The following is a 23,624-nucleotide window of genomic DNA, read 5'->3' as shown; positions in this document are numbered from 1 at the left end:
ATTCTTCCCTCTGAAAGAAATATAGTGGAAGACTTAGAGGGCATCTCAAATGGGATTTTTATACTCATTACATGAGCTGGAAAGATGGTTTAGCCAGCAAAAGCACTTGCTGTGCAAACATGAGGACTTGACTTCAACCCTTCAGAACTCATGTAAAAATCCTTTGGTGTGTGTGTGTGTGTGTGTGTGTGTGTGTGTGTGTGTGTTTGTGGTGAGAGGGTGGCCTAACTCCAGGTTCAGTGAAAATTCTGTCTGTAGGGAATAAGGAAGAATTTGATAAAGTAGAATATCCAACATCTATCTTCTTCTGATCTTCATCATGCACAGCAGTACATACACTACACACACACACACACACACACACACACACACACACACACACGCACACACACACACACCACTATCAGTTCCTCTTTGTACAAGCTTTTGCTCAAGGCTGTAAGACATCATCATTGACACAATGGGCTTTTGTTTTCTTAGTGGAAATTATCCTTCCTACCAGACTAGTGGGAAGTCGCTAGGCCACTGCCCTGACTCCTTACAAGGACTGTTTGCTGAAGAGAGTAATTGTGAAGAGCCTCTAGACTCCACTGGAAGGAGAGAAAGAGTTCTTGACTCACATGTTAGTAAAGGGAGGCTGGCAGAATTCCAAGCTTGGCACACCCTACATGAATTCATGAATTGGACTTACTGTCATCATTCCTGAGACTGCATGGTGGTGAATCTGGGCAATGAATAAGTGTCAGACTTTTGTGTGATGGTTGCTAATGCTAAGTGGAAGGGCAATACTCTTAATAGATGGGTTTTCTGTGGACAACAGTGGATAAAACTACTATTAATCACTCAGAAATGAATCCTAGGATAAGAAGTGAAACTTGCAGGTAGCCATAACAGATCTGTAGGAGAAACACCTCTGTTCTTAGGAGAGACGGCCATTTTGGTCTAGACCTGAGGTTCCCCGCGGGCTGCCTGGAATACTTCTGTGGAACAGAGTAAAAGCTGGAAAATTAGGAAGGGAGGCAGACAAGGAACTGTGGACGGCTCTTACACTGGGCAGAAGATCTTGAATGAAGATTCCATTTGGTACTAGCTTCTAGCACCTTTTTGAGTGAATCCTCCAAGTCGAGCTTGTCATTTGTATGGTGTCCTGGGAGATTTGCAGATGTCCTCTAGTGACATTGCAACTCGCTATCCCAAAAAAGTGGTTGTAAGGTAAAATCCCACAGCAGAATTAATTTATTTTGTGTCACTGGAACGATTTTTCAAGGCTGTTATCTGCTTGCTCTTCACCAAAACTGTGTTTCAACTTCTTGTTGACAGGTTTCTTTCAGGCATCGTGCTGCCCTGGCACAGCATTCCAGAGGTGTTTGAGGTGACCCACACTTGCTACATCCCTGACCACAGACACGGAGGTTGAGTGGGTGTGCTAGACCGGTTGGTGCTAGGTTGCAGAAGCGAGGCTAGATCAGTGGATCAGGGGTCAGCCTCTACCTCCTGAGATTAGTTACCTTTTGCCATTGCTAGAGGCTCTTCCCAGGCCCAGGCATCTTACCCGCTCCCTCTGATTCTTCACCCTCTTCCTTGAGATGCTAGGCTTTGGATAAGTAGCCTGTTTTGGGAGGGAACTTACTGTCCAGCCATGGACGTCTCAATGACACGGTATTCCTGTTACCTCTTCGGCATGCTGAGAATCTGGGTGTAAGTCACAGCGTTCAGTTTGGAAACTCCTCCGACGATTTCAGGCTTGCTTTCTGTGGACTGTACTCTAATCCACCTGGACTGTACTCTAATTCACCTGTGGACTGTACTCTAATCCACCTGGACTGTACTCCAATCCACCTGTGGACTGTACTCTAACCCACCTGTGGACTGTACTCTAATCCACCTGTGGACTGTACTCTAATCCACCTGTGGACTGTACTCCAATCCACCTGTGGACTGTACTCTAACCCACCTGTGGACTGTACTCTAATCCACCTGTGGACTGTACTCTAATCCACCTGTGGACTGTACTCTAATCCACCTGTGGACTGTACTCCAATCCACCTGTGGACTGTACTCTAACCCACCTGTGGACTGTACTCTAATCCACCTGTGGACTGTACTCTAATCCACCTGTGGACTGTACTCTAATCCACCTGTGGACTGTACTCTAATCCACCTGTGGACTGTACTCTAATCCACCTGTGGACTGTACTCTAATCCACCTGTGGACTGTACTCTAATCCACCTGTGGACTGTACTCTAATCCACCTGTGGATGTACTCTAATCCACCTGTGGACTGTACTCTAATTCACCTGGACTGTTACAGCTTTGCGTGTTCAACTCAAACCTCTTCCCATGCTTGATTCTTCTTTGTTATTTTTCTTATCTTTAAAACTAAGAATGGGTAGGGGTAGTAATTCACGTTCCCACCTGGCTCATTAGGCCTTTAGTAGTGATTTCCAAGTGATTTCCTCTTGTGACAGTCAGAATAGTAAGAGACACGTTAGAACACTGCTTCCTGCTTTCTCATGTCTCATGATGGTTTAAAGTTGATTTTTATTACAGATAATGCCCAATTCTAACTACATTCAAGCCAAAACTCATATTTTAAACAGACATTCCAAATATGTTTTAAAATAGAATTTATGTAAAAATGTATGCAGTTGAATGCACGGAAGGATGTTTCCCTGAATTACAAATGCACATTGCCTCTGGGTAGATATTAAGAGTAATGTGTGCATAGAACGGGGACTGCTAAGCTAATTACTAATGCGACATTCTGCCATCATGACGTCCTTACACGTGCTGCACATAAACGTTTACAGTGCAGGTTGGATGTATTGCTCACAAGCTTTCTTAGCATTTATGAAATAGACTTGAACCAGTGCTACTTTTTTAAGGAGGAAACTAAAAGTAACTGTCCTATCGGTAGGCTTATCAATACTGTGTGCCAGACAGCCCAACGGCCTTGCTGAAGTTTTAGCCATCTGGGAGGCAGCCATAAGGGGGAAGACTCCAGTTAATCTATGATCTAGTTGAGGTCATTAAAAATATAGGAACATTTACAATAGAGTAGAATGCATAAACAGGTTTTCTACGCACAGAAACACACATATTTCATAATGATTAAGGGGGAATCAGATGAAGGAATAGTTCCATGGATAATGGTCCTGAGAGCCCTTTATAAGCCCTTTGTAGCCCCTTCCATTTATGCTGAAATTGAATGAATTGTCATTTCTTCTCAGACAAACTCTAGCTTCTCCGTATGGCTTGTCATGAGACAGTCATCCTAGCCTGACTAACAGCCACAGGCCTTCCCACCCAGTTCTGAACCAATAACCCTTTTCTGCCTCCACCATGTAAGAAGCTAGCTAAGTCTCTTCAGTGCTTCTCACACCCGGTCTTGCTGCCTTTGCTCTTTCCACAGCACTCCTAACTCTCCACCGTTCTCTGTTCTTGTCTCAAGCGTCTTTGCTTCCTCATAGGACAGACAGCCCTGCTCTAAAGTGTCTGAACTCTTCAGCCCTTCAGCAGGATGAAGAATCCTGAGTGGGACAGCTCTGTGCTGGCCTGTCCTTCCTCCCTGTACAGCAGAAAAGCCAGTTCCACTCTGGATCAGACTGGCTGAGCTTGGGGAAGACAAGAAAGCATTCCCTGAGGTTTTCCCAAGTGAGGAGATTTGAGAACAGGAGCTGTAAATCTCCAGAGGGGAAGAGATTTAAAATGTCCCTGAGACCAGAAAGGCCTTCCACACAGACTTGAGCTGATGGTGTCTTCCACAGGTCAGGAAGGAGACTAAATTTTGGGCATGTCTGAGTCTTGAGAGCTCAGGGAAGCCTCACACGTTGGCAGGACATGTGGGTTAGATAAGGATACTCTCAGACTTAGTCAAGTGAGGGTGAGTGAAGGCAGTCACATGCCTTCTACATTACTGTGCACTGAGCCAGGCTTCTGACCAAGGGTTTTGAATGGGCTTTGAAGATTTGCAACACATTTGACATCGATTTCTTCCTGAATTCTGCTAGCAGAGCTCTAAGGGCCCTTACTGTGATAAGCCAGTGGCCAAGGGTCTTCCCACCTAAACTCCAAGTCACTTTGGGCAGAAACTTTCTCCAGCCCTTAGACCTGATGACTTTGGACCCCTATAAACATCCGTTGAATGATGGTGAAACTGCAAACCCCATTTTACAGAACGCTGGGAGATTTTCCTGTGACCATATTTGAAAGTTCTTATCTTAGTACAATCACACTGAAAAGGAAAAAGGGAAAAAGAAAAAGAAAAACCCAATTGACCAATAAGCGAACACGCAAAAACAAGTCTCTCCCCACCCCTTTCTCCCTCTTCCCTCTCTCACCCCCACCCCCGCCTCCTTCAAGGCCACAAATATTGTAATTAAAGCACAAAGTTTTTGTTTTGTGTGTGGTTTGGGTGTGAATAAATGGTCAGGTAAGCACTTTTTTTCTCTGATTTTAATATCTGGCACGGATAATCTATGGTATTCGGGACAATTTTCCTTTAGTGGTTTACTTTAACATGTTAATGAGGTTTGGAGAGACTACCTGGGTTTTGTTTCAACGTGTGAAGAGGTTGCCCAGATTTTACACAGCAGTGGACTGGATGGGAGGATCCTATGATCAGATCAGGTGTGTGTTTCTGGCACTCAGGGCAGAGTCAGAACAGGCGGCTCCGGGTTCGGTAGTGGGGATGCTCAGCACAGTGTCAGCGAAAGGGACGCGGGTAGGGTTGGGCGGCAACCCCGCGGGGCAAAAAAGGGGTGTGGGAGAGCTGGCAAAGGGTGGACCAGGGACCGCTTTCCCGGGGAGTGAGCTCCCTGGCTGCCGCTGGGAGCTCAGGGCAGGCTCAGGCAGCTCCAAGGCGGCCCGGAGGTGATAAAACTTGAGAAATAACTAGGAGGGGCCACTGAGCGTCTCCTTAGTCCAATCCAGTTTCAGGCGAGAACATGCTTCTAGGCAAAGAAGCTTGAGAGAGGCCAGAACAACTTCTAGACAAGCTGCTGTGGAAAACCTCCTGTGCCCTGGCTCTTAGAGTCCTTACTTGGTGCCCGCCTGCGTCCTCCTGAGGCAGCACCGAACGATGGCGATGGCGATGGCGGTCCCTGAGCTCCGGAGCCTGCCGTACAGGGCACCATTCACGAAGTTCCTGCTGACCCTCTGGGTGAGCTTCTCGCGAGTGCTATAGAATGAGGACCTAGATGGGGAAGGGGAAAAGGTGGATCCTCCTTGGTCTCTGCCAGTGGCTCAGTATGGCTATAAGCAATGGGTTGAGTGTCTGTTCATTTCTTGCGTGGTTCAAGGTCGGTATGGAGGAATGAGAGGCGAAAAGTTATATGAGGTGATTTCTGAATTAGGAGTTGTCCTCTAGCTTCTGCACACTGGTGTGAGTTGAAAGCAAGGAAGCTCTCTCTCTCTCTCTCTCTCTCTCTCTCTCTCTCTCTCTCTCTCTCTCTCTGTGTGTGTGTGTGTGTGTGTTTTGGGGGAGGGTATTTAGGAGCCTCGACTTAGTACAGGGTTAATGTGGTGAAACTCAAGTGACTTCCTTTCCCTGGATGTGTATTGAGCCCAGCGCTAAAGCTGTGTCTCTGGATGTTGTCTTGGGGCTGTCTCTGAGAAATGGTGTTCTCAGCTATGCCCCTCTTAAAAGATTACTTTAAAGGCTGGCCAAGCTGCCATCCCCACGCCTGCTTGCTCACCTATGCCCTGTGTGCCAGAGAGCTTGGTGTGTGGGAAGGCTGCTGAAGGGTTGCACCGGAGGTCCATGAGGAGACAATGGGACTAGAGTCGCAGAATTGATAGGCTGACGGAAAGATGTGATTGGGGTTTTCAGCCGGGCTCTGTGGAGGCACTGCTCCTATGTAGAACGTATCATCGAATCTCCTGTGTTCTCCAAACCCAGAGACGAGCTTGTGATCTTCCTGGAAAAGACGTTAAGGACAGTTTTCTAGAGCCATGAAGAGCAGATGTGGAAAATTAGGAATTCTGACAACATGGCAACCTATAAAACTTCAGACCTGTCCAAGATAGCATGAGTGACACACACGAAATGGCTGAGGACATTACCACTTTGAGGCTCCAAAGACAGGCAAGAGGTTCAGGGAGCCAGAAGGTCCTATCTGACTAGGGAGTTGGTCCACTGTGCTATTCAGAACCTTGTTTATTTGAAAGTAGCTCAGACTAACCTGGAACTAGCTATGTAGCTAAGGATGGCTTTGCCCCCCTGATCCTCTGATGTCCACCTTCTCTGTCTGGCATTACACAGAGGAACCACCTTAGCTGGTTCTGGGTTAACTGGCAGGTGGTCCCAAGTTTATCCCCTCTTTAAATCAGACTGATATTCATGATCTGAAACACATCTGTGAGCCAGAAAAATTATAAATATGCCCAGTAATCTGCCCTGAAACACTAAGAGTTGGGGTTTTGAGTGACTGTAAATGAGACCCTCAAATGCTATATTCTTCCAGAATAGATACGTACAGATGAATGTCCAACATTTTCATTTAAAAATATGACGTTGGTATTTTACATTTTCATTGAGTAAGGAATTAGGAACTGAGAACAGACTCTGTGTTTTGTTCTCAGGACTTAGGTTATTAGTTGGGAGGTCAAAGAAGACAAGGCACTATTAGCAAGGGGACTATGGATTGGGGTCCCCTTGTATCCAGGCTGGAAGGTGCATGCAAGTCAAAACAAGTGAATCAACGAAGCTCCATGGCGTGCTCTCTCAGGGTTATTAAAACGGGATGGCCGTGGGTATGGGGGATGTTTCTGACTTTTGCCTGCTTTGGGAACCCTTTTCTTCCTACGGGGTTGCCTTCTTTAGCCTTATATGAGTTGCATGCCTCGTCTTATTGTAACTTGATTGCTGTATTTAGTTGAGATCCCTGTGAGCCCTGCTCTTTTCTGAAGAGAAACAGGAGTGGATCTAAGGGAGAAGTGAGGTGAGGAGGGAGGGGAAACTGTGTTCAGGTTGTAATATATGAACAAAAGAAACAAAGAAACAAAGGGGTTGCCCAGAGTTTGAACTCAGACTCTGAAATCAGAGCCTGTACACAGACTGGTCGTTTGTCTCAACAGAGGCTTCCAGCTTACAAAACTGTTAAATTTCGTGACTGCCATTTTTTTTTTTGACTCAGCAGCCTTTGAGCATAATATTAACAGGGGAATTTTAGAAACATCTTTAATTCCATAAAGGGTAATCATGGAACTTCAACGACAGTGTGACCTGCTTTATGGAGGACTTTTCAATGCAAGTCTAGCTCAAGTCAAGACTCTGCACCTCTCCAGCAGTCGTCTCCGCAGCTGTTGGCCTGTGGAGGAATCTTTCCAACTGTCAGGCTTCTGCATCGTTTCCCACCCAGACTCTGAACTACCCCCACCCCCACCCCAGTACAGCCAGGGAGGAGGAGGCAAATTAGGAAAACAAAACAAGAGAAAACCAACTATCTCACTACTAATGAAGGTTCTTAAGCATTACTTTTAGAGTGTCTTCCCCTTCTAAAGTGACAAGAGATTATCAGGAAACATCAGATGAACTGTTTTCTGCATGTCTCAGGTAATGGGATTATTAACCCTTACGTCTCGGGCTGTTCTCCACATTGAGTCTGTGTTTGAAGTCTCATTAGCTTCTGTAATTGATAAGTGGTATGTGTGTGGAGATAGTCTGCCATTTTCCTTAAAGGACTCCTTTTTTAGCACACCCCTCTGATTCTCTACTTTCCTTCCCTGGTGTGTATAAACGTATTTGCACCAGATGTTGATAAACATGCTTTCCATCTTCTTAGGTTATTTATTGACTCGTGAATGAAAGACGATTAAAACAAAGTAAGTAAAGGAAACACAGTTTTAGTTTAAAGCCTCGTTATATGGAAGCCAGAGTTTAAGTCAGGCATAGCAGCATGTGTCCTTAATGACAGCACCCTCTAGGCAGACTTGAGAAGATGGCTAGTCTACAAAGCCTGGTCTACACAGCAAACTTTAGGCCTCCGAGGCTGCATAGTCAGATTCTACACTCCAATAAAAGAAAGAAAAAAAAACCAGACTTTTAACATGTATGTAGACTGATTCATTTTCAGCTAGCCTTTTCCATGCTTTCCCAGTGAACCCCGGGCCTCATACTTGTTAATTGTCACGTTTTAAAAGAGATTGTTGATCGTCATCTTGAAATGACTGTGTCTCAGAGCAACTTTTGACAATGGAATAAATACAAGGCTATGCACATTTCTTAAGCCTGTTGTATTCTTCATACCCGATGTCCTCCATATAAGGCATCCCTGGAGACCTGTGGTTAGTCACACTTCTCACTGAACCTGAATTCCCGTCTTAAAAAGAGTTCTGTTGGAAGAAAATGTCTTAGAATCATCTAATTACTGTGACCGCAGAGTGGTAGGTCACAGCATTTATCCTTGAGGCAGTAAGAATTCGAATGCTAGTGTTTCTGTTCTGTAGAGGAGCAGTGTCCACAGGAGAAAGGAAAGGTTTAAACTTCAGTGTCATTCACTGGCTCGGCTCAGACAAGGCATTAGTCGCCATTTTCCTTCTGTGTCTCTGGCTAGGGAGTGCAGGCCTGTGGAACACACGCTGTACAGCTGAGCCACACCCAATCCCATTTGGTAGCTGCTTTTGTCTTCGGTAGGGAAAGGTGCATCGAGGAAGTCTATTTTCTGTGTTGCGCTCACAAAACGGAACTGTTCAAAAATGAAACAATTGCAGACAGCTTCTTTAGTCTCTATCGATCTGACATTATATCTTTAAATCAGAATTTAATGATATTTCTGAGAGTTGGACAATCACTTCACAAGTAAAAAATATATACTGTAAAAAAAAACCAAAAAACAAATGTTTTAAGGATATTTAAACTCTTTTCCCAAATCAGATATTTGAGGTTACTCTTGAGATCACTTCTTTTAAAGGTTTTTCTTTAAATTCAAGTTGTCAATCAATTAATCGATTTTATAAGTAACTTTTTTTGTATGTTGTACTTTAAAATGTATTACCTTCCTTCCCTCCCTCCCGTTTCTTCCTCTTTCCTTTCACCACATGTGCTCTGGACACTGAATTCCAGTAGTCCAGCGTGGAGGGACCCAAACACTCTGTTCTCCTTCACCTTGGGCAGACTAGTAAGAATAGAGTTCTCTCAGAATTATACAGAACAGAATTCTGAGAAAAGACGTGGACTCTGCTTAGCCCTGTTAATGAGGACCCTGTGAAGAGAGAAAATAGTCTGACATCATCATAGACATCATGTATGGGAAACTATGAAATACATAGCAACCAGCAAAACCCACAGTGTAGCTAAAAGCTATGTCTCAAGAAGGATTGCCTCGCCCTAAAAGGCATCGTTAAGTTACTTGAGGTCTTTGTGACTGTTTTCAATATAGGTACCTATAGCTATTGGCTTCTTTCCTGCTATTGCTTTAATTTTATACAAAATATCTAGCATGTTGTATTTTTATTTTCATTCCATCCTAGAGATTTTAAATTTACCTTCTTAATTCCTAATATGGCTAATTCCTTGCTCAGTAGAACGTTGTCCAGTCTCCATAAACCTCGGTGTGTTTCATGGATGCTCCACGGATGCTCTGCTGAGAAGAATGTGCGTTCTGAAGTGCTTGCATAGCGTGTTCTGTGGGTGTCTGTTAGGGCCATTTAATGTCATGCCATTCAACTCAGTTACTTCTGTTTATTTTCCAAGAGATGACTTTTCTATTGTTATGCCAGTGTTTGATGCATCTATGTTTAGAATAAAATCTCCTCTTCATAGATATTTAAAAAAAAAAGAAAGGATTGCCTCAGGAAAGGGGGAAATCGATCATTGCTCTTTAATGGGCTAATGATGTGTTGTTAGCAGAATAAAACTGTACCATTTCAAAATAAGCGAAGTGGCCAGTGTAAATGTATTATTTAAAGGAATGCTTAACAATTTTGTTACATGAGAATGGACTTTCTTAACTTAATGAAATTATACTTAATAAAAATGAATTGGGGTAGGAGAGATATAGCTTGATGGTTAAGAGCATGTACTGCTGTTGCAGAGGATCCAAATAAGGTTTCTAGGGACCATTTTTCCTGATTTGCAATTAACTGTCTTGTTCTAGAAGATCTGATGACCTCTTCTGGGCTCCATGGGAATTTACACACACACACACACACACACACACACGCACGCACACACATACAGACACACATTTATACAACTAATTTTTAAAAGTTTAAAAAGAAAATAATGAATGGTTGAATGTAGTGAATAAAAGTTAAAAAGCCTCATAAGTTACAGTAAAATGGTGAACATTCTCTCTAGGCTTAGAAAGAAAGACACTCGATTACTGGAGTTGTTTCTTTTGCATGTTCTACTGGAAGCCCAAATAAACATAAGATATATAAAGAAAATGGTAGTAGGGGCACGGGAAGGAGTGAAAGGGAATAATTCCAATGGATGTTGTTCCAGACATAGGACCAGCTTTGCGGAGGATCAGGCAACCACAGTATTGTAACTAAAGTCAGTAAGTTCCTTCCATATAGGTTGACAACAGACAGATAATGCAGATGAAGAAGAATCCTATTTTCGGTGGTAGTGTCATTGATGTCTGTAAAATTATCCTAGCTAGATGACGTGGTGGTTCTCACCTGCAATCTCAGGACACTGGGTATAGAGAGGGAAGATCATTCTGGGTTACAAAGTGGATTCCAGGCTAATTGGAGCTACAAGAAACTTCATTTCAAATGGCAAAAGGCAGTAAATAAAGACAACAGCAACACGAGCAACAACAACCCCTACAAATCCTGAAAGAACTTCCCAGCAAACTCCGGATGCTTCTTCAAATGGCGTAGTATAACTCACAGACTAATGGGAGCACTGTGACCATCGTGCTTAGGAGTCCTACCATGGGAAAGTCTTTTAAAATTATAAGAGAAGTTTCATTTAAAGTTTATGAAACATGGTCTGCTGATCCTAAAGGTCCTTCGAAAGAGTTGGAAGCTAAAACTGCTTTCTTTAAAGGAAGGTGGTAAAGGTTCCGGGGCTTCCATCACAGATACCAAAGTTGGATATGAAGCTGTACTGACTAAAATGGTAGGGCAGTGGAGGGGAGATGGATGTGTGTGGAGAGAGCCCGGCAAAAAGCCGAGAAGGGTCTGCATGTAGGGTTAGTACACAGTTGGCTTAGTGTCATGTAACACCATGAGCTGAGAAGGGAGAGTCATTGGGAAGGCGCCATCTGTGCCAGTCTCTGCAGCAGGAGATGAGGATATACCCCACATAGATGGAGGCTTGTAAGTTAGAAGTGGTTTGTACAATTTTAGGAGAAAATGTTGTATACATGCTTATGACAGATTAGGAGCTTAATAGCTCCTAATCGCTAATGGTCATGTTAAGCCTAAACCAGAAGGAATTATTAATGTAATTGTTTGCAAATGCAAGAGAAATAACAAAATTGTTTATCTTAAAACTGTAAGCATTTATATCAGAAAATGCCAGAAACTGTGTCAAATAGTACTCTTGCAGCTAAGAAAACCCACAATTAAAAAGCACTAAACCAAGCTGAGTGGACTACCGCATGGCTTTAGTTCCAGCATTGTGGAAGCAGAGGCCGGTCCATCTCTGTTAGTGTGAAGAGAATCTTGTCAACAGTGAATTTCAGGGCAGCCAGGGCTGCAAAGTAAATGCCTTGAGCAGTATTGAAGAGGAAGAGGAGAACTGAGTGCTGCAATACAAGGCAAATGGCGCCCTAGGTGAAAAATAAATCTTAGGATGCAAATGAGACAGTCATCAGATTAATATGTTAAAAAGGAACCAAAAGGATTGTAAGAAAGTCTGAGGCATGCACATCAGTGTTCCAGCTCCACAAACAGGAAGACTTGGAAAGAATTCACCAATGGCCAGTGAGACGTAAGGATGTTCTAAGAGCACAGTGCTTTGTCTGACGGGATCATATTTACATGTTTTAATCCCTGACACCTTTAAGGGATGCTCAGCTTATTGTCTTAGAACAGAAAACTGAAACCAATATAAATAACCATGAATATAGAGGAATGATAAAATTATATTAAAAATGTCAATGTTAGAATGCGGCTTTTGATCTTTTATGTCTATACACACTGTTACATTAACACGAGTTAACTCTTAAATCTGTATACTGGCCTATTTGATTACATTAGGGCAGAAAATCCCTCCTCATGGTTATTTCAATATTTTCTCTAGGTTGTGTATATGAGTTGGCTGATCTGAAAGAGGTAGAGATGGAAGTGTAGAAAGATGACAAGAACAATGGTGTAACTTGTTTTATTTCTAACAGACTTGCTGTGGTCTTGTCTGAAACAAAACTGCATGCTCTGAAGCTCACAATTCAGAGAATTTCAGAAAATGTAGAGTATACAGTGATGACCATGTTTTAGCTCTGGAGCATTTCCACAACTTTGCCAAGAAGCCTTGAGCTCATTTCTAGTCACTTCCTCTTTCTTCCCGCTGTATAGGCAATCAGCACTCTCTCAGTCTCTCTACATAGTTGCCTCTTGGGAATACTGCTTAGAATGAAATCATATATAAACACTGCCTCTACTGTATCTGATGGGTGTAATGTTGATGGGTTTATCCATGTTTTAGATCAGATCGAGTCTGTTTATTTAGATAGCAGAAGATGAAGAATCTTTGTGATCAGCAGAGCATGTTACATAAACTTTGAGTGAAACGTCACTTATTGCATGGGGGCTTTGTGGATCAAATCCTCCTTCACCATTATCAGGGTACCATAAAATTAACAGTTGTAGATATGATGGTGAATGAGCTCGGTTAAGGTTCCTTCCAACCAGATCTGTGGTTTTCAACCTTCTAAATGTTGTGACTTTTTAATACACTTCCTCATGTTGCGGTGACCCCAACCATAAAATTATTTTTGTTGTTACTCCATAGCTGTAGTTTGGTTACTGTTACTAATTGTAATGCAAATATCTGTATTTTCTTATGGTTTTGGGGACCCCTGTGAAAGGTTATTTCAACCCTCCAAACAGGTCTGATCTTGTATTTCTTTGGCAAATGTATTCCAAAGTGCGCTCTCTCTCTCTCTCTCTCTCTCTCTCTCTCTCTCTCTCTCTCTCTCTCTCTCTCCTCTATTGCTAGTTTATAGGAATGCAACCTACTTATAGTATTTGTTTATTTGGTGTGTGCATACGTGTATGTGTGTGTGTAGCATGGTATGTTTGTGAAGGTCAACGAAAATGTTGATGGGTGTCAGTTCTCTCCTCTCACCAAGTGGGTTGTGGGTATTGAACTCAGATCTTCAGCTTTGGTGGCCTGCATGTTGGTGGTTCGGACACCCACTGAGCTGTCTTGGTGACCCAAGCCACCCACTTTTGTATGTACATTTTATTTTCTACATCCTTTCTTAACTCATTTGCTTGTTTTGTTGCTAGAGCGAAAATTGTGTAATCCTTGTTTTTGTATATATACATGAATTTTGTATATATTTCTATGAATTCAGTTTTATTTCTTCTTTTCTAATCAATTCGTATATCTACATCAATTAATTTTCTTGTGTAAGTGCCCAGGTTAGACGCTCTGATAGAAGTGGCAGGGGCAGGTATGATTGTCTTATTTCCAATAACCGAGAAGAATATTTAGTCTTCCTCACTTGCTGAAGTTAGTTGTCAGTTGAACACAGACACTCTTTGTTAAGCCCACGCTAGTCTGTCACCAAAACACTGAGGCCGTTTTTATAAATTGCAGGTAGGAGCTTGTCAGTTGCCTGTTCTTCATGTACTGAAATGGTCCTGTAATTTCTTTCCTATTCTAAGATGAACTAATGTGACATTTAAAATTTTCTAGGTCTTCAGTTTTGTTGGTGAAGCCTGTAAAGATGTGACCTTTTATGTACCTTCAACACTAGAGGCAGACAAGATCATCGGAAGAGGTGAGAACTTCCTGAACATCCTCTCTGAAACAGACTTATAATGTTCTTAGTTTGCCAGGAGTGAACGTGGGGTGTCTAGGCACCCTGCAGCTGGTCCTGGAAATAGAGACAATTCAGTAGTATTTCAAATATACATTTTGTCTTGTAGCTGTTGAATTAAGTGCTTAATTTTACTGTGAGTTTTCAAGCCCTGATTTTGTAGTCATTAATCTTTTAACACTTTAAAAATATCATACTTTTAGTATCCTGGGGTTTGGATATTGCAGAAGTATAGATGTGTATTAAAGAGAAACACATTGATATTCTTTTACTTTAAACCTAGGTTTAGTTTATGTTTGTGTGTTTGCACACTTGTGCTGTGGTGCGTGTGAGTGTGTGTGTGTGTATGTGTGTAGATCAGAAGACAACCTGTGGAATTTTGTTATTTCCTTTCACTCGGTGAGCACCAGGGATCAAACTCATGGTGTCGGTCTTGGTTGCAAGCATCTTTACTCACTAAGTCATCTTGATTGCCCGGAGAAGTATTATACCATTATCAGAAGCAAAACAATGCCTTCTCCTAGGAACTGTAAATAGTCAGCAATTTTAAATTGGAGACCTGAGAACCTGCCTGAATTTTACTTTCTTCTAGCAACTGAATAACTTTGCATATATATGGTGTGAAGAAATTAGAGGAAACCACTATGATTTAAAAAAAATACTTGTCCAAGATATATTGTCTTTTCAATTTCTGACAAAACTGTCTCAGCTAATTTCATCAAGTTAATTTCACTTTTTCTACTGTGGGAAACAAGAAAAGAAAGAGATAAGGAAAGATATGGTGTTCCTGGAAGAATAAGCCAGAAGGAATCATTCAGTTGAAAATATAAAGAGGAGAGAAATATATTGTTAGAGCCCTTTAAATGTTCACTGCCTTCTGGTAAACCATTAATCATTTTGTTAAGCCCACCCACCCGTAACAGATTTTAGCTAAAGCAAAGATATACAGAAAGCAAAGGAGACCTTAGGTGAGGTCATTGTTTGAGCATCATAAGTTTGGTTTCCATAAAGGCAAATGGAGAATGGGATGGGAAAAAATTGATCTTTGATACTTAAATATCATTACCTTTTATTAAGAGGCAAAATTCCCAGATAGGGAAGATGCCACATATGTTCCTCTAGAGGGCCACAGAAGTTGTGTTTGTGGGAATGGAATGTTTGAAAAGCACTATGGGAAGAATTCAGAGACCAGTTTTTCTTACTTGACTGTCAGCTCATATGTTCCTTTGATCTCTATGCATCTATGTGTATCCTCTGACTAAAAGGCAGGTGCATCTTGAGACATTCTCAGTGTATTGTTGAGGAAAGTTTCACTGTGTTTACTCAGGTGCATGTGAGGGCGTGTGTCTCACCTTTGTCATGAGAGTCATTTGTCCACCTCTTTAGTGGAAGATCATTTTCCTAAGCCTACTAGCAGCATACTAATTTTTAAAACAACTTGTTCAATAGAAATATACAGTCAAGAACAATTTAATTAAAATAAAATTGCTATTTTTAAGAATGAAAGAGGACTATTAAGGCATTCCTCAAGTGCAAAGTACTTGGTTTTTATGATGGTGAACATTATTTTAACATATATGTTTTCTTTATGCATACATCTCCACCTGCAACTGGAAAATTTTTGCTGGCAGTTAGTTTGAAGGAGTGTCTCAGCTCGGCTGATGGTATCATGCCAAGCGATCCTGACTTCAGAGTTCTAGATGACGGGTCAGTTTATCCTACCAGAGCTGTTGTGTTGTCTGATGAGAAAAGATCATTTACCATTCAGCTTTCTGATTCAAAGATGCGGAAACAGAAAGAGATCACTGTAATCCTGGAGCGCCAGAAGGAGGTATGCAAAGCACATTGGACATTCTCAAGCATGGGGAGTCTTTCCAGCAAAATTCTTTTCTTAAAAATAGCAAAGTGGAGCAGTAGAGAAATAGCATCTTTCTCTTCCCCTCCCCTCTCCTCCCATCCTCTTCCCCTTTCTGTCCCCTCTCCTCCCTATCCCCGCCTTTTTTCTTTTTTCTGGGAGCTGGGGACTGAACCCACGGCTTTGCACTTGCTAGGCAAGCTCTCTACCAATTAGCTAAATCCCCAACCTCCCTTCCTCTTCTCTTGTCCTGTTTTGTCCCTATTATTTTTCTTCCCTTCTCCCTCCGTTTTCTTGCCTCACTTGGTCTTTCATTTCTTAATCTTTCTCAATAGCAGTCAAATGCTGGCTTTGGTTTCTCTGGTGTCAAATGTAAATGATATCCCCCATCTGCGAAGCTTTTGTCTGGTTTGGTTTCTAGCTAGTGACAGTTGTGTTCCTGTATGGGACCTATTTATCACAGCCTTTAGAATTTTTATTAGTGCAAACACACACTCATGAGAAACAGCATTATGAATGTAGTCCCAAAATGGTGCAAGATTTCAATTGGCCTATATCTAATCTATGCAAATGAGCTAGTGGTAAGGCTAATTAAATGACTGCTTGACACTTTATTGAATGTTTAATAAAATAGTCATTAATAATGATCATGAAAATAAAGGTCTCCTTTTGCTACAACATGATATAAAATAGTCATTTCTAGAACATCTGGTGGAACTTTTTGCAGTGATAGAAACATTCTAGAGTGTTCTGTAATCTCTAGTGTCTGGTACACTGATGCATTGTTAATGGCTATGATGTTTAGCATGTAGCTAGCGCAATAAAAGGATAGATGTTTCTATTTAAATTAATTTTAGTTAACATAAAAGATCAGATGCCTGGCGGTAGGTAGTGGTTACTCTATAGGATGAAGTGTGTACATGGAAAATGAGGGATGTGCATTTTCTTCTGTGGTTCAGATGACTGTATTGTTTTATTTTCTCCTTTAAATTCAGGTAATGATGAAAAGACACACTAATGAAACTGTCCTCAGAAGAGCCAAGAGGAGATGGGCACCCATTCCGTGTTCAATGCAAGAAAATTCCTTGGGTCCCTTCCCATTGTTTCTTCAACAGGTAGTTTTTTTTCCTTCTGATTGTGGTCCTTCTGAGTGGAGAGTCTGTTTTATTCAGCTTTAGTAAATGTTTAAGCATTAAGAAAATAAGAAGACATGACTAAAGTTATTCATAAAATATAAAAGAATAAAGTAAGAAAACAACTGAAGTGCTAATGGTGTAAGAAACCTACTGGCTTCACATGGTTCTATTTCATTCATTTGGGAGATGGTTACCAGACACCTATATCATCTACTACCTAGTGTAGACAGTGCCATGTGCACTGGACCTAAAAAGAAATCAAGTCCTGGTATAACTACAATTCACTATAATTCTAGAAAGTACCAGCTTTAGCAAGGGGGATTAGCTCAGTCTTGTCCTGTGAAAGCATTCTCCAGAAAATCGGATTTAGTGTGTGAAGACAGCACCAAGAGCTCAAGGGGTATGAGGTCTCAATATGTGTCCCAGGCTGGTCTTAATCACATGATCCTCCTTCCTGAGTTCCATATATGTTAGCACTGCCGGCTTAGCTTGACCACCTTTTTATAGTTAAAATGGCTTATTCCTATGTTAAAAGTGTGAATGTGTGCTTCAACTTCTAGAGCACAACCTAATCTTCATGGATATTGATTATTTTGTTTACATGATGTATCACAACATAATGATTTATATTATTATTTTATTAGTATATTTGATCATTATATTATTTTTATTGTTCATATCATTTTTGTGTATGTCCCATTGACTGGACCTCATGTAGCCATTCCTAGCTGCAAGTGAGAGAGAGCTGTACCCTGCTTCCCAGCTTTGTAGGCTCAGCTATAAGGAAAAAGGCAGGATAGGGTCTATAAGATGGATCAGTGGTAAAGGCGCTTGCCACGGACGAAGCCTGGTGTTTGAGTCCTATCCCTGCGATCCACATTGTGAAAGGAGAGAGTTAACTTCGGTGTGTTATTCTCCAGCTTCCATATGTGTTCCATGGCCTTACTCTGAACAACTCTAAGTTACATTGCTCTTTTCTACTGAAATGTTGTTAAGATGAAACATGTAAAATACATACAAACATACATTCATACATACCCATACCTGATACATACATATAAAACATTAAGTGTATACCTCTGTGTATTTCTCTTTCAGGTTCAGTCTGATTCAGCTCAGAACTACAATATCTTCTACTCAATAAGCGGGCGTGGAGTTGACCAAGAACCACTGAATTTGTTTTTCATTGAGAGAGACACTGGGAATCTTTATTGTACTCGGCCTGTGGATCGTGAAGAATATGATGTTTTTGATGTAGGTGTTTGGCTGATAAATATGGCTCTATATTAATGAACTGTCTGTCTTCTGAGTCCTCGCCTCCTCTTTTTTTCCTGCATTCTGTTCTTAGAGGGCATCTTAAAGTCTAAGGAGAATAGCGTGCACTGTGTGTTGGAATGCTTGACAGACCTTTATGTCAAGTTATGTTATGTTAAGTTAGGCAATTCTGAAATGAGACAATGACATTCAATTGTACTTGAACATAAAACTCAGAACAGTTTTAGGAGTTTGGGTTAACTTGCCAGACACTTTCTCTGGTCACTACACATTTTCAGTTCTTCAGGACGGGTCCACAGGTGATCTTCCTCCACTCCTCTAGCTTGATTTTTTGCTTCCCCCCCCAACCCCCCGCATATGTCATTCTCTGATTATGTCTGATAGCTAAAGGAATAAATACGGGAAGCCAAGACCACATAAGTGTACAGTTGGTGGGGAACCAGGTTTAGATGGTTTCCATTATAGAAGAGCATGTGCTCTGCTGTCCTGAGCCAAGCTTGAGGCTCAGCAAGAAGACTGCCCACTGGAAAGAAGGGGTCTGTTTCTAGAAGACGAAAGAGATGCTGAGGAACCAACCTGACTGGTGTCCTCACATGGCATTCTTTGCCTTTGCTTAAAGATTGTTCAACCTGGTGTGATTACACACTGAGCAGAAAGAAATTCTGTCTGGTGTTACATTTCCTTTGATTAATGAGCAGGGAGGGTATTAGTAAATGTGTTTTGGAATAAGAACTATTTAAATCCACAGTCTATGAAGCATACAATAAGAGTCCCAAAATGACAAGACTGAGAGGTTTTACTTTATATATCATGTAGAAGGATTTTTTTCCCCTACGGCCATGGGATGACCATTCCCCAATGAAACTTACTGATGTCAGATACTAAAGACTATAATCTGAGTCCCAAAAACAACCAATGCCCCCTAATAATGCATATGGAAATTCATCTCCAACTTTCCTACATTCCAACCTGTTCTTTATCTCAAGTAGAGCGGTTTTCTCCCAGTACTAAACACCAGTTGCTGTAAGGCTCTCAGTGTGGAGCAGTGATGAGGTAGCTGACTCCTGAAGGACTTGAGGTAGCTGACTGCTGAAGGACTTGAGGTAGCTGACTGCTGAAGGACTCGAGGTAGCTGACTTCTGAAGGACTTGAGGTAGCTGACTCCTGAAAGACTTGAGGTAGCTGACTCCTGAAGGACCTGAGGTAGCTGACTGCTGAAGGACTTGAGGTAGCTGACTGCTGAAGGACTTGAGGTAGCTGACTGCTGAAGGACTTGAGGTAGCTGACTGCTGAAGGACTTGAGGTAGCTGACTCCTGAAGGACTTGAGGTAGCTGACTCCTGAAGGACTTGAGGTAGCTGACTCCTGAAGGACTTGCAGGGAAGGTTATGGGGCGTCTCATCTCCCCTGTGCCGTGCTGTTGACTGATGTTGCTTTTCTCTCTCCCACAGTTGATTGCCTATGCATCCACTGCAGATGGCTACTCAGCAGATTTACCTCTCCCCCTGCCCATCAAAGTAGAGGATGAAAATGACAATTACCCTCTTTTTACAGAAGCAATTTACAATTTTGAAGTTCCAGAAAGCAGTAGACTTGGTAAGGTTGTTTCTATTTTTGTGTATAATTTTGAGACAATGGGAGTTTTATTGTTTGTTTTTGTTTGCATTTGTGTGTGTTTGTTCGTGTGTGTGTGTGTGTGTGTGTGTGTGTGTGTGTGTGTGTGTGTAGACTAGAGTACAATTTCCACTGTCATCTTCAAGTCCCAAGACTCTATCAACAAACCTCACTCACACAGTTGGGGATTTTGTGTTCATGGCCCGTCTATCATGGGGCACACAGATCCAGAATTTACTTATCAGAAGACACTAATCAATTCCCATCTATTGTAATCAGCAAATCTCTTACAAGGGACTACAGGAACTTCTGCCACGTTTAGTATGACACCAATTGCCCATCATGAGATGTAGCTATTAGTCAGGATTTGCACGCTGTTTGTAATTTGCATTTCACTTTATTTTCTCATGGTGTGACTTTACCATATCCTGTTTCTCCAGAGAAGAATCACAAGGTAGAATGAACAGTAAAAACACATGTAATTTAGATATTTCAGCGGGGCTGTGGAGAAGTGTTACATGACACAGGCTGAGGATATAGCTTTTTTTTTTTTTTTTTTGGTTCTTTTTTTCGGAGCTGGGGACCGAACCCAGAGCCTTGCGCTTCCTAGGCAAGCGCTCTACCACTGAGCTAAATCCCAAACCCCTGAGGATATAGCTTTTAAGTTAGTTTTAAATTTCTATTTTTTTTTAAAGATTTATTCATTTATTATATGTAAGTACACTGTAGCTGTCTTCAGATACACCAGAAGAGGGCATCGGATCTCTTTACAGATGGTTGTGAGCCACCATGTGGTTGCTGGGAATTGAACTCATGACCTCTGGAAGAGCAGTCGGGTGCTCTTAACCACTGAGCCATCTCTCCAGCCCTAAATTTCTATTTTTTGAACTACTCCATTACATATAATTTAGAAAAATTTAGACCACACAGACTCCATTGCTTGTTTCTGAGAATTGAACATACATACATACATACATGCATACATGTATATCCATATATGTATACACACAGACAGGCAGACACACGGATACACACACACCACCACCACCACCACGACTACCACCACCACCACCACCACCACCACCACCACCACCACCACCATTACCACCACCACCACCACCAAGGTGAGATGGGGCTCTGGCATGAAAGATGGCTAATATGTTTTTCTGCTAAGATTTCTGGTCATTGCTTATATCCCTACTGTGCTATACCTGCATTTCCTTATTCTGCATTTTCTTATTAAGTCTCTCGGAGGGGCAGTGCCACTTGCTCTGAGTTCTCTCACTTGTCAGTGTGTCAGAGGAACCATTCTGTTCTCAGCTCCATGATTCTATGGCCCTGTCACACTTTTCTGGTTTCTAAGAGGGATAATTGGTTTCAGTTTCCCCTTGAGAACCAGGAGAAAACACTTAGATTTTCATTAGCTTGTTTGAAGCACAGCCTCCTACCTTAGGTTCAGATCTATTAATGTTGGGAGGATCTTAAAGGAAAATAAATCAAAAGAGATGAAGTCAGAGTAGACATAGCAAGGAAGTGAGCGAGAAAGAGACAAAATAAGTATGTGCAAATGACGGGGGGATGAAAGAAAGAGGGAACTAAAAAGAATCACCCTGGGGGCATACGATAAAGCTCAGCAGAGGAAGGGGCTTGCGGCTAAGCCTGATCGCCTGAGTTGATTCCCAGGATCTCTAGGGTAGAAGCTGATTCCTGAAAATCATCCTCTAGCTTCTACATGTGTGATCTGACAGGTCCCCCAATAAACAAATAAACTAAATTTTAAAAATCAATTTGATCATTTACATAACTATACTGAGTCTTAATGTATATATTAATTGAAAGCCTAATAAAAATTGAATTAATTTAAGACAAATGGTTTTTGCTTCTAGCTGGCTTACTGTTGCCATATGTGAGAATACATAATCATATATTATAATTTTAACTTCGTTTTTGAAGTGGGTCGTGCTCTACAGCCCAAGTTGATCTCAAATTCCTATTTCTCCTGCCTCAATCTTTTAGTGCTGGGAATATAACCACAGTCCACACCCTGTTCTGGAATTACTATTGATTGACATTTAGGTTTTCATAATTTACCAGCAAATATTTTAATCTGTGACTTTCAATGCCAGAGTGTTTGGATTCTTCCTAGGAGTCTTTTTCCTGAGTCAAAACTTGTGATTTACTTGTCAAGAATCACATTTCAAATTAGGCTCCTCCTGTCATGTGTCAGGTTGAAAAGTATATACAGCAAACCCATCGTGCTGTTCTGGACGTTCACATTTGCTCTGTAAATGCATAGGTACCGTGGTGGGAACGGTGTGTGCTACGGACAAAGATGAACCCGATACGATGCACACGCGCCTCAAGTACAGCATCTTGGAGCAGAGTCCGCCGTCCCCAGGGCTCTTTTCTGTGCACCCTGACACCGGCGTCATCACCACTGTCTCTCACTACATGGACAGAGAGGTAGTGTGCATACTGCAGAAAGTCGTTTCACTGTGGGTTTAAGCCCCTTCCCACTTACTGTAACTCGCTATTCTCTTACTCTATTTGAAGTACACGAGAATTAGAATTCCTGGGACGCTTCCGGTTTTTAAATATTTCTATTTCTGTATGAAAGAAACCCTACGGAATAGGAATACAGTTTAATTGGTGCTTGTACGGAAGGGTACAATGTATTTCTTAGGAAAATGACTGTGTGTTATTTCTTTCCCTTTTAGCGGGTAAGGCTAGTTGGTTCCAGAGTAGTAAAGGCTCAGTCGCCATGAAGGACAAAAGGGTTTAACTTTTTTGTCCTTACACCTATTCAGCTAGTCTAGCTGTGTGCAGTTTTTACAAAGGGAAGTATTAGTTGGGATAGAGTTAAATTAATTAGTAATAGTATACAGCCATGTGTGTGGTGATTGTACTCAGTTTCTTCATTTGAATGTTACTTGGTGTTTAATCTTATTTACTCGATTGATTAGGAAGGTTTAATACATATCCAATTGATATGTGAGAAGTATGATGGTTAGAGAAATTGATTGACTGGCCCAAGTCAAATTATTTTAAGAAGTCTTCGGTCTTTGGTTGTTAATATTTTGTTTGTTCGGTCAGCTTATTTAACTCAGAGTCAAGTATTATTAACTGAAGAAGATGAACCATATATATATTCAAAGTAACTTCATTGGGACACTTCCCCTATCCCCACTACAGCTAGAATAGAGTGACTGCTATGACAAGGACAAACGCTATGGAAAAAAAATCAGTGGATTGCAACTCCAAAGGGAAGAAGAAAGAATGTGGGAATCTAGAGAAAGGACTACAAATTAGTAGAAAAGTTTTAGTTACCATTATTTAATTTTTTGTAGCATTGGTAGAACATGGAAAATAATAACAGTATTAGTTGCTCTCCTATTCTTGTAACAAAATACCTGATAAAATCAGTGTAAGGAATAAAGGGTTTATTTTTGGCCCCTATTCAAGGGTGTGTAGTCCATTGGCACAGGGAAACCATGATGGCAGGCCCACAAGCCGCTGGTCACAATTGTGCTCTCGGCAGGAAGAGACGGATGAATTCCACTTGCTAGCTCATCTTCTCTTCTCCTTGTTATAAATTCCAAAACCTAGCCTGTGGAGCTGCCCACATTTTGGTTGGCTCTTTCCATCTCAGTCCTGACCACACACTGACCTACCTGAATGATTGTTTCCATGTTGATTCTAAATCCCGTCAGGTTGACAATGGAGATTAATCATCACAGCCACAATGAGAAAGTGTAAGGAATAATATGGATTTTTTTATACCTTTCTAATATATAAAATGGA

General features: G+C 41.6%; 1 protein-coding gene across 2 annotated transcripts in view; it reads left to right on the top strand.

Annotated features, from left to right (window-relative positions):
• Positions 1 to 4,906: 4,906 nt before the first annotated feature.
• Positions 4,907 to 23,624, top strand: part of Dsc3 (desmocollin 3) — a 34,039-nt gene continuing 15,321 nt past the window's right edge. The window contains exons 1-7 of one of the 2 annotated variants that reach the window (NM_001107402.1): positions 4,907 to 5,162; positions 13,821 to 13,905; positions 15,576 to 15,775; positions 16,795 to 16,914; positions 18,034 to 18,189; positions 19,661 to 19,805; positions 22,120 to 22,286. In NM_001107402.1, coding sequence (NP_001100872.1) covers positions 5,082 to 5,162; positions 13,821 to 13,905; positions 15,576 to 15,775; positions 16,795 to 16,914; positions 18,034 to 18,189; positions 19,661 to 19,805; positions 22,120 to 22,286 — 954 coding nt within the window. In that variant the 5' untranslated portion in view covers positions 4,907 to 5,081. The remainder of the gene's footprint in view (positions 5,163 to 13,820; positions 13,906 to 15,575; positions 15,776 to 16,794; positions 16,915 to 18,033; positions 18,190 to 19,660; positions 19,806 to 22,119; positions 22,287 to 23,624) is intronic. The other variant, XM_063277446.1, reaches the window with a different exon arrangement.

The sequence above is a fragment of the Rattus norvegicus genome, chromosome 18, assembly GCF_036323735.1.
Source record: "Rattus norvegicus strain BN/NHsdMcwi chromosome 18, GRCr8, whole genome shotgun sequence".
In the NCBI taxonomy this organism is placed as follows: domain Eukaryota; kingdom Metazoa; phylum Chordata; class Mammalia; order Rodentia; family Muridae; genus Rattus; species Rattus norvegicus.
This window is presented reverse-complemented; position numbering and strand designations above follow the sequence as displayed.